Consider the following 12,155-nt stretch of genomic DNA (forward strand, 5'->3'; position numbering starts at 1 on the left):
CTGATGCTATATCTACTGTGTCATCTAGTGTCCCCCAAATTTCTTTTTTTTTAATTGTAGTAAATTTATTTATTTTTAATACAAGTTGCTTTATGAATCATGTTGGGAGAGAAAAATCAGAGCAAAAGAGAAAAACCATTGGAGAGATTAAAAAAAAAAACAAAAAAAAAGTCAATATAGCATGTGTCAGTCTCCTCCCAATTTCTTTTTAAAAGAAAAAAATCCCCTTTGTTCTAAATTGGGAGAGTTTTAATTCAGTAGACAATTTTTTTATTCTTATCTTTTGTTTTTATATTGCCTAAATTTCTTTTTACATTATATTCTCCCAGAAAGAAAAAAAAAATTTTAAAGAAAAAGAGAAAAAATTAAGCAAAATCAGTCATTTAAAAAAAAATCTATATTTATTAGTTCCATAATCATAGACCACTACCTTCTTATCGCCACCACCTCTTTTACAGAGCAATGAGGAGAGAATTGTTCCTTATTATTCCTTCTTTGGGACAAAATAAGTTTTTTGGGGAGTTGTAATTTTACAGCGTCCATTTTTAAAAGTTTTGTGGTGGCTGTTCTTTCCATTTGATTTTGTAGTCATTACCTATGTTGATTTCATGGCTCTTCTTACTTTATTCTGCTGCTTCTCTGAATTCATTGTTTTTTATAGCACAATAATCATCTGTTATATTTGTGTAACCATTCTTCAGTCAAAGGGGGCAAGGAAATACTGATTTTATTTCACCTTATCCTCCAAAAAAAATCATGTGGGACCCAGTGCCACAAATAAGTGAAGATGATTAAACACTACAGTATCACTACCCACAAGCTAAGGCATATTCTAATGGAAGGGAGGTGAATTGGAAATTTGGCTCTGGGTGAGGGAATGAAGTTATTTCCTGTGTATGTTGATTTTTAATAGTGGTCACTGTGGCAATAGGAAGGGTTATTTTCCATCTCTTCTTTTTTCTTTGATGCATGTGTAGCTGTTTTTGAGGCCTTAGTAAAGTCCATTCACTCCACCATCTTGCTAGAACTTCTAAGCAAACTAGGGTACAATGAATTACTATCATTAAGAAGAAAATTCAGCACAGCTTGTAAGGGTCCTTTTCCTTTAAGTCTTAAATCATTTTGTTCATACCCATATTCATGGCAACAATTAATGAAATATCATCCCTAAAATAGTAGTCCTTATAAGTGAATCTAAATGTCATTTTTTTGCTGCAGATTTTTTGTTTGTGATAAAAGAAGATACATAATAAAGTAATTGGAGCAAATTATCCTAACTCCAAACAGTCATCAACTCAGAACTGCAGAAAAGGCAATGTCTCCACAGTTTATAATCAAGTTTGGTTTATCCTTATTTACAAGTGCCTACATATATTGTTCTTACTATGAAGAATATTCATTGGGATGTTAAGTTGAATTCTCCTCCCTTGTTTTTCCCTTACTGACCCTACAGACTCTCTTCCCACACTCAGGAAACTCCCCAGTTGTTTTGTCTCATATACCATCCAGTTCCCAGAGCAAGATAGTAAATGAGAGGTTGGTGGGATGAGATGGCAGTCAAAAATGACTTTGACTGGTTTTTTTTTTTAATTATCAATTTTTTTTTGGGGGGGGGTGAGGCAATTGGGGTTAAGTGACTTGCCCAGGGTCACACAGCTAGGAAGTGTTAAGTGTCTGAAGCCAGATTTGAACTCAGGTTCTCTTGATTTCAGAGCTGGTGTTCTATCCACTGCACAACCTAGCTGCCTCCAGCCTCTGACTGTTTTATTCTTCTTTCTTTTTTTTTTCTTTCAAGGGAAAAAGCCAGAAACACTCATTCTGATAGAATTTTTACTTATTATATGAGCTTTCTGTAGGATATGGGCTAATCTTACTCACTGTGTATGGTAATATTAAAATAAAGCAAGACACTTTCTGGTTTAATGAAGAGACAACTGGAAGATCATGGTTCAAAACCAGGTTTTTCCCTTTTACTATCTTTGTGACTTTGACATCTCACATCATCCCTTTAGACTTTAGTTTCTTCATTTATAAACTTTCAGGGTTAGGAGTAGAGGAGTTTGAACTATATGGCTTCTGAGATCTCAGCTCTAAAGCTGAACAAATACAGTGTTTTATCTTCTTTCTTCCCCCACTTCTGTTTGGAAAGGTAAGTGAGTAATATCTTTATTTTCCCTCCTTTTCTTTTCTGATCTAAAGAGAAATTCTCACTCAGCTATCTCAGCATAATTCATACATCACAAGTTAATAATTCCATTTAATTTAGGAAAAGGACCATTTTTAATTTGCCTTCCAAAGGGCCAGCTTCTGTCAGAAAGACCTGAGTTCAAGTCATACTTCTGATGCTTTGCCTCACAACAACTTTGGAAAGTAGCTGCTAGTTTTATCCTCTTTTAAAATTGAGGAAACTGGGGCAAACAGAAGTTAAATCACTAGACCAGGGTCATTTAGCTAGTAAGTATCTGAGGTTATATTTGAACTTAGGTTTTCCTAACTCCAGGTCCATCACTCTCTCCACTCTATCATCTAGTTGCCTTATTAAAATATATTGGTGGTATAACACTAGGCAAATTACTCTATAAAATTAAAACAATTTACAAAGAAGCTGCTTGTCTTCATTGATTAAAGGGATATCACTCTACCTACTTTCAACACTGCTGAAATTACAGTTCCAAATCATAACCAAAATTTACTAAATACCTACTGTGTCTAGACATTTTATATATCTTCCAATTCCAAGTATTTTCACTGGCTCTCCCCAACATCTGAAATGCTTTCACTCCTTGTATTTACCTTTTGGCTTCCAACTTTCAATGAAAACCACACCTTCTTGAAAGAAGCCTTCTCCACTCTCCTTGAAAGCCTCTCTACAAAATAATCTGAGATTACCTTTGTTTCTCTTTTATGTAGCTAGTTCTTGCCATGCTCCATCCCCCCACTAGAATATAAGCTCCTTGAGGAGAAGAATGGTATTTTTGCTTTTCTCTGTATCCCCACTGTTTAGCACAGTTCCTGGAACATACTAAGTTCTTAATAAATGCTCATTGATTGCATGACATGGGAAAAAAGGTCCCATGTATTTCTAGATATCTGTAGGGACAGTTACCTTATAACAAAGCATCATCATGTTTCTGATTACTTTGGGAAGCATTTCTGGGCATCTCTCTAAATGGGAATTCTTGCTTCTTAGTTTCTACATGAAATGTGTCATATAATTGTTTTGTCTTCTAGTGGTCCCAAACGCTATGACTGGACAGGGAAGAACTGGGTGTATGCTCATGATGGAATGTCCCTCCACGAACTGCTGGAAATGGAGTTTTCTAAAGCCTTGAAAACTCAATTAGACATGTCTTCCCTGGTCTATTCTGGAAAAGACACTTGACAAAAATCTAATTTTTAAAGATGCTGAAAGCTGTTAACAAAAAGTACCTCTCCTCCACAAATGAATTTTTTTTGTCCTCTTATATCCCACTTCCCCTCCCCCCCCAATTTAGCTTCATTTTATATGATAGTTATGTGATAAGAACCTATATTTTTGACTGTGAATTTCTTGAAATTGTTTGGTTCTATTTCTGTATTGTAACTCATTTTCATAAACTTATAGCAAAGAAGAACTATAATTTTTTTTTGTTTGGTTGGGTTTTTTGGTTTGTTTTTACTGAGGCAATTGGAGTTAAGTGACTTGCCCAGGATCACACAGCTAGCAAGTATTAAGTGTCTGAGGCCAGATTTGAACTCAAGTCCTCCTGACTTCAGAGCTGGTGCGCTATCCACTGAGCCACCTAGCTGCACCTTTGTTTGTTTTTTAAAAGTAAAAACTCCAAGAAAAGATGAATTGGTTTCACTCTAGTTACTATGAAGAATGCCCTATAAAAATAACAAAGTAATAAACAGATTGTCAGCCCCACCAGGCTATCAAAATGCGACTCCTTACTGAATAGAACATAAAGGTTCCCACACTCAAAAAAGTAATAAAACAGTACTTGTGAAATTCTTTAATGTTTCACCATCAAAGACAGAGGGGAATTTCCCAACAAACGATAACTCTTTTGGTTCCAGTGAAGGCCATGTGCTCTCGAGGTTAGAGGAGAGATAGCTAGATAGCCTATTATTCTTTGCCCCTAATAAGGAGATCAAAAAATGTCAGTAATGACTTCAGGGGTAATTGTATAATAAAGATATTGTTATTTTGGTATGTTATATTACCCACATATTGGGAATTTTAATTGAATTCCTGTTGCTGAATTCTGATCTTTACAGAAATTATTTATTCTTAAAAACACACACAGAGTCCCTTTTTATACTAAATTGGTAAGAGAAGACTCCCTATCTTTGCTGGTACCATGCTTAAGTTTGGGGCAAATAAAATGTTTTTAAGTGTTGTTTGTACTAAATAGATGTTCCATTATAGAAGGAAAATCTTTTTTTTTTTTTAATTAAAGCTTTTTATTTACAAAACATATGCATGGATAATTTTTCAACATTGACCCTTGCAAAACCTTCTGTTCCAAATTTTCCCCTTCTCCCCCCCACCCCCTTCCCTAGAAGGCAGGTAGTCCAATACATTAAATATGTTAAAATATATGTTAAATCCAATATATGTATACATATTTATACAGTTATCTTGCCGCACAAGAAAAATCGGATCAAGAAGGAAGGAAAAAAAAAACTGCAAAAGAAAACAAAATTAAAGCAAACAACAGAGAGAATGAGAATGCTATGTTGTGGTCCATACTCTGTTCCCATTGTCCTCTCTCTGGGTATAGATGGTTCTCTTCATCACTGAGCAAGTGGAACTGATTTGAATCATCTCATTGTTGAAGAGAGCCAAATCCATCAGAATTGATCATCATATAGTCTTCTTGTTGCCATGTATAATGATCTGGTTCTTCTCATTTCACTTAGCATCAGTTCATGTAAGTCTCTCTAGGCCTCTCTGAAATCATCCTGCTGGTTCTTTCTTACAGAACAATAATATTCCATAACATTCATATACCATAATTTAGTCAGCCATTCTCCATTTGATGGGCATCCATTCAGTTTCCAGTTTCTTAGAAGGAAAATCCTAAAACAAAAGAAATAGTACTTCGACTGGGTTGGAAATTTTGTCTAAGTTGTTCCTCAGGTAATTTTCTTTTATTATTGTTGGTTGTAGTTAAACATTTTAAGTCAGTGCCAATGAATTAATTAATAAAAAATTTGGGTGTTTTTTTTTTCCTTCTGTTCAATTTAATAACAACTTAATTTAGTTTGAAGTCAGCTGTCCAGCAATCTCACCTACAGAGAACAAAAAACAACCTCTCCAGAAATAGAATAGACTGTCTCTCAAGCCCTCTTTCTGACCTTTATTCTTATTTTACACATTAGACTTTTCAAGCAGTGAAAGCTTGATGGCAAAAATAAGACAACAAATCTATAAAAAGCAGACACAACTTTTTAAAAAGTCAATAATGTGGAGTCACTTAGTATAGGGACAAGCAACCTTGTTGCTTCATCAATAAGTCTTCAATCATCACTCTCTTATAGCAGAATGATTATGGATGTTCATAGTGTTGACCTGACCTCCATCATCAAGAAACCATCATTTTAAAAATAAATGCTTTTATCTAAATTTCTTGAAATAAGTATTTTGGTCTGTAAAGAACAGTTTGAGACAGCTAAGTGACATGGTAGATAGAGTGCCAAGCCTAAAGTCTGAAAGACTCATCTTCCTGAATTCAAATCCACTGACATTTACTAGCTGTGTGACCCTAGGCAAGCCATGTTTGCCTCCATTTCCTCATCTTTGGCGCATTTAAGCTGAAGAAGAAAATGGCAAACCTTTTCAGTATCTCTGCCAAGAAAACCCCAAATGGAGTCATGAAGAAATTAGGCATGACTGAAATATTTTTTCTTTGTATGTGTGTGTGTGTGTGTATCATAACTTTTGCACTTGTTCTTTTTTGAGTATTATGCAATTTAATATGTGCTATGAAAGAATAGGAACACAAAAGGGGCAAGAATATAATAAAGATCTTTTTACATCCAGTAAGTCCACTTATTTATCCTGTATCTTTAAACATGAAACTATTTCACAAATGTGTTCCATGTATAAAACTTCATCCTCAATTTCATTCCATTCTCAAACTTTTTCTTTGTTTCCAATAATTCCACTAACATGGAGTACCTTTCCATCCCTGCTCAGCTTCACAGCATGATTATCTTGATTGGGAGATGTATAGCCATCTCTCTAGTCTAAAATATGGCAAAGAAAACATATAAAACAGCAGCCCAAGTTATAGGTTGCTACAATGCTAGATTGTACAGTGGATTCAGACAGGATTTCTTAAACTTTTTCCATTCATGACTCCTTTTCACCAGAGAAACTGTTACTTGGTTGTAAAAGGTATATAAAGAGTATATATGTTATGTGGGTATATCAAGGTTATATAGGTATATCAAGCAAATAATTACTGATAATAAAACAATTTTGTGGCCCCCTCACACTCAATTATGAGAATTATATAAGGTCACCATCCATAGTTTTAAGAAGCTAGGGGATGGATCATAGGTTTTGGAGTGATGGAGATTTGAGTTATCTGGGTTCAGATACTAGTTAAGTGACCTTAGAAAGGTCATTTCTATTTTTCTATTTCCTCATTCGTAAAATGGAGGTAATTCTAGAAGCTACTTCCCAGGTTTGAGGATGAATTGAGATAATTTTAAAGCACTAAGATAGTGCCTTGTAGAGGTTCATAAGCAGTGGGGGAACTCTGGGTAAGGTATAAGACCCTTCAGCCCAGAGGAAATGAGCCAGAACTCTGGAGAAGCATACTTGAAACAAGATGTTAATTCAAAGGAATTGCTAAGACAATGGTTATCTAGTTTAGCATGGTGATTAATAGTTCTCTAGTTCAGTACATGTACTTAGTACTTAATATAGTTCTACAAGATTCACATCTACGATGATATAATTATAAAAGAGTATATAAGAATCAACAAGGACTGGATGAGAGACATTTACTACATCTCCCAACACCTGATAAGCCTCCTGCTACCCCCACTGAAACCAAGGCCCATCTGAAGGGCCTCCAGAAAGCTCGCCCGGGCCCCAGACAAGGAAACAGACTGTGAAAGAGACAGTAAAGAATTTGGACTTTATCTCTAGCTATTCTTGTGGTGATTACTCAGCTGAAATGAAGGATGGTCCAAAGACCTTCAGAAAGCTAACCGGAACTTTACGGAACCTGCTAACAATGTCTGGTTTGGCTTTCCATCTCCCCTAAAGGCTCTCAGCCTTCCTGAGAAGTCAGGGGGCAGTGACAACCTGTGTTGTGATTGAGGCAGAATGATATTAGGGGATAAACTACATATATATGAGGGTATAAAAAGGGGAAAGAACTGCAAATAAATGGAATCCATATTTCCCCCATCCTCAGAAATCCCACCTCATCACTTCTCCACTAAGACAGTATATTTTAATCATCCCAGCATGAGGGCTGTAGAAAACATGGTACATTTTGTCACTCTAACTAGGGGGCTCTAGAACGGAGGACACAATATTTTAATCACCCCAACTTGGGGGCTCTAGAAAGCAGGACAAAACAGTGCCTGGTACATAGTAAGCACTAGAAAATTGTTAATTATCATTATTGAGAGCAGCTAGGTAGTGCAGCAGATAGAGTATTTGGCTTGGAGTAAAAAAAAAAAAAAAAAAAAAAAAAAACAGTTAACTCTGTTACAGACATTTATTAGCTACATGACCACTCATGGGTGGTCAAGTCACTAACACTGCCTCAATCTTATCTGTAAAATGATTATAGCTCCTCCTTCCCAGAGTTGTTCAAGGATCAAATGAGATCACATGCAAAAGCACATTTCAAAAATTAAGTGCTAACTATTATTATTAAATCCACAGTGTACAAAGTTTATTTGGACTAATAAGAATGGTAAATGTGCATGATAGAAAAGAGAGAAGTTCCAGGTTACAAGACTAGAGATAATTTAGAACAAGAAGAAATTTAGACAATGGTTTTAATTTTTTTTTTTTACTAGCAAAAAACATTTTTCATTTATTTAAAAAAAAATTGCATGCTCAGGAAGGAAATAAAAGTACAAATTTATAGAATTACCCAATTCTTGAGCTCTCACTGACTCATACCTGAAAGAAATCCCCCCCATTAAGAATCTAATAAAACTATTAAAAAGTACAATGGTTCCTCTATATAATTGCCCCTTCAAATACTTGAAGATAGCATCCACCTCCAGATCCCATCTCTCTCCTCCTCTTCTGGACAAACATGCTCAGTTCCTTCAGTCCCTTTTATTAAGAAACTGAAGCTATTTGATGCTGCTCTCCTTACTTCTTACATAAACAAAGCTTTTCCTTAGTGCAGATCTCTGCTCTCTTGATCTCCATATATTGTCATTTAATAACTACCTCTTTGACTTGGCTCTTCTCAGCAGTGCAGCAATTCAAGTCAGTTCCAATAGACTTGGGATGGAAAATGCCATCTGCATCCAGAGAGAGAACTATGGACGCTGAATGTGAACCAACGCTTTTTTTTTTTTCTTTTCTGTTGGTTGATTGTTTTTTCTTTCTCATGCTTTTTCCCTTTCAATCTGATTTTTCTTGCATAACATGACAAACATGGAAATATGTTTAAAAGGACTGTACGTATTTAACCTATATCACATTGCTTTCTGTTTTTTCATATTTCACTTTTTGTTGTTGTTTGCTTGCATTTTGTTTTCTCATTTTTTTCCTTTTTGATCTGATTTTTCTTGTGCAGCATAATAATTGTGGAAATATGTATGGAAAAATGTTTAACATATATTGGATTACTTACCATCTAGGAGAGGGGTGGGGGAAAGGGAGGGAAAAAAAATTTGGAACACAATGTTTTGCAAGGATTAATGTTGAAAATTATGCATATGTTTTGAAAATAAAAAGCTTTAATAATAAAAAAAATTGAAAACTATATGTGTGTTTGGAAAAATAAAATACTACTAAGAAAAAAAGAAAATGTATACTCTGTTCATAAAAATAATAATAATTACCCCATCTGTATAGATTGATACTTTCTTAATACAGACAGAAGAATAGAATCCTTAATTTGACATAATTGATTGTATCCTAAAAACCATCACTCTTTATTATTTGGCCTGACTAAATAGGTCCTTTGGTGTATGTGAGATGCAAGTTCTTTAGATCGTAATGTCTAATAAACATTCAGAATCACAGTTCAGAAGTTCCATGATGACTGAGAAGTATTATTTTGCATTTCTGACTCTTCAATTAGGGCTTTCTTAGCAAAAATACTGGAGTTTTGACATTTTCTTCTCTTTACATTTGAGGAAACTAAGAACTAAATAATTTACCTGGAGCACACAGCTAGTAAGAGTCTGAGGCTGTATTTGAACTCAAGAAAATGAGTGTTTCTGACACCAGATTTAGCACTCTATCTACTGTGCCACATAATTGCCATGAAGGATTAAGATGTTACTTAATTGAAGAGTTATTTATACAAACACTTTTATAGCAAAGACTTTACTGATTTACTAAAAGGCAACTCCCAATGGACAAGATATCAGTAGAGAATTGCAAAGCACATACTGTAAATACAGAATTATATAGACCCTAATACAGAAGCCTCCACCCTACCTTCTGACTTTTTTCTCCCCACTGGCTGGGAAGTTCTAATTTACCCAGAGACTAAATATGTATCCCAGAAACAAAGAATACTAGTCAATAAGTGAAAAGAGGGGAGAACAGGAGGGAAATGTTTATCTAAAGATAATTGAACACCCTCAGTTTTTAGATATAGCTTAACTTGTTATTACAAAGTCTCAAGTCACAATTAGGGCATAGGTCAAGGCACATCCTCATGAGAGATCCTCACTCAGTTTATAACATTCAATCCCTCCTCCTATTTATTAAACTTCGAAGTCAGCACACACTAATCTCTTTTTTAAAAAAAATAGCTTTTTATTTACAAGTTATATGCATGGGTAATTTTACAGCATTGACAATTGCAAAACCTTTTGTTCCAACTTTTCCCCTCCTTCCCTCCACCCCTTCCCCCAGATGGCAGGTTGACCAATACATGTTAAATATGTTTAAGAATAAATTAAATACTATATACATATACATGTCCATATAGTTATTTTGCTGTACAAAAAGAATCAGACTTTTAAATAGTGTACAATTAGCCTGTTAAGGAAATCAAAAATGCAGGTGGACAAAAATAGAGGGACTGGGAATTCTATGTAGTGGTTCATATTCATCTCCCGGAGTTCTTTTGCTGGGTGTAGCTGGTTCAATTCATTACTGCTATATTGGAACTGATTTGGTTCATCTCATTGTTGAAGAGGGCCACATCCATCAGAATTGATCATATAGTATTGTTGTTGAAGTATATAATGATCTCCTGGCCCTGCTCGTTTCACTCAGCATCAGTTCATGTAAGTCTCTCCAGGCCTTTCTGAAATCATCCTGTTGGTCATTTCTTACCGAACAATAATATTCCATAATATTCATATACCACAATTTATTCAGCCATTCTCCAATTGATGGGCATCTACTCAGTTTCCAGTTTCTGGCCACTACAAAGAGGGCTGCCACAAACATTCGTGCACATACAAGTCCCTTTCCCTTCTTTATGATCTCTTTGGGATATAAGCCCAGTAGGAATGCTGTTGGATCAAAGGGTATGCACAGTTTGATAACTTTTTGAGCATAATTCCAAATTGCTCTCCAGAATGGGTGGATGTATTCACAATTCCACCAACAATGTATTAGTGTCTCTGTGACACACACTATTCTTGATAGATTTCCTTAATCATCTTGTTCTCAGGCTCCAATCCCTCTGGGACTGGGTTTGTCTTTTTTTTCCATTGAGGTCCATCCTCATCTTTTTAATATTCCAAGTCTAATTGGACCTCCCACTCCAAGTTGGCCAATTTTTACCATCCTAATCAGTGATGTCTGTACTACCCTTGTGAAAAGCTGTATTCACAGTTTTTAGTATGACTCCACTTAAAGTTATCAGCAGGAACCAAAGAATCTGTTTCCATCAGCTGCCTCCAGAACAAGACCACCAAGACATATTAAACCGTGAGGACCAGGTCTGTAATGGGATATGAAACAATTTTCTGATTTTTTGGCAATTTCCTTCACTACCTGTTCATTATCAGTTTTCACAGAGCAGCTGTGTAGATTTAATTTCCCACAAACTCTAAGTAGTCTAATACCAATCTGTGCTTGAATACTATTTTTCTAGTTTGAGTGGCCTGATCTGCTAACAAATCCAGTACTTTTTTATAGTAAGTATTTCAGCCATGGCCTGGAGTCTAATGAACCTAATCAGCGTACAAATTGGGACTCTGCACCCTCAATTCCACTCTGGGGCTATCATCCCAACCATTTGCATCCCCAGTAATTAGAGTAATTAAACCTTCCTATCACAAAGGTCAGCAGCTGCAGAAATGCTAAAAGAAACAGACATATGCATTAATGATTAGGCCAAATATTCACTTACCTACTACTTATTTAGGATATAATGACTACATATTTTCAGATAGGAAACTGAAAGATCTTACATACTTAAATTGTGCTCATAGCTTCTATTGACCACTTGCTCTTATTATAGAAATTTGCTATAAGAGGAAAAAGCAGAGACATGATTATAATCAAAAACTATTCCTTCAGATCTCAGCCTGAGAGCACATATATGACTGGATAAAGCATCCTTAGCTCAGTTTGACTTTAGGTAATTGTGACAGCTTTCAAGCTATCATTCCACCTTATAGCCAGATTAAGAAATAATCAGGTGGTTACTTATTCAAAGAAACACCACTGGAAACTGAAACTGAAGGATCCCAACTTAAATGGAGGCCAAGGTTGTCCACCTGTAACAATTCAGGATCACATTCATTTGAATAACTTGTGGCATATTCCTTTCAGATGGTCAGTCTCTGATTTGATGATCCATCAGACAATCATACCTGAATTCAAAACTCCAAATAATATCAGCTACAATTCTAAGAGATTTTATCTCAAATAGCATGCCTCATCAATCAAGCTTCAGGTGAATCTAGCTCTCAAGGATCACATATCCTAAATAAGTATTGACTATAATCTTACATTGATAACAGTGAGACATTAATTCTAGAAA

General features: G+C 35.3%; 1 protein-coding gene across 1 annotated transcript in view; it reads left to right on the forward strand.

Annotated features, from left to right (window-relative positions):
• Positions 1-6,027, forward strand: part of FXN (frataxin) — a 33,665-nt gene extending 27,638 nt beyond the window's left edge. Inside the window, exon 5 of the mRNA XM_051961860.1 lies at positions 3,232-6,027. Within this exon, the coding sequence (XP_051817820.1) occupies positions 3,232-3,382 (151 nt within the window). The 3' untranslated portion in view covers positions 3,383-6,027. The remainder of the gene's footprint in view (positions 1-3,231) is intronic.
• The last annotated feature ends 6,128 nt before the right edge of the window (positions 6,028-12,155 follow it).

Source organism: Antechinus flavipes, chromosome 1, assembly GCF_016432865.1.
Source record: "Antechinus flavipes isolate AdamAnt ecotype Samford, QLD, Australia chromosome 1, AdamAnt_v2, whole genome shotgun sequence".
Lineage (NCBI taxonomy): Eukaryota > Metazoa > Chordata > Mammalia > Dasyuromorphia > Dasyuridae > Antechinus > Antechinus flavipes.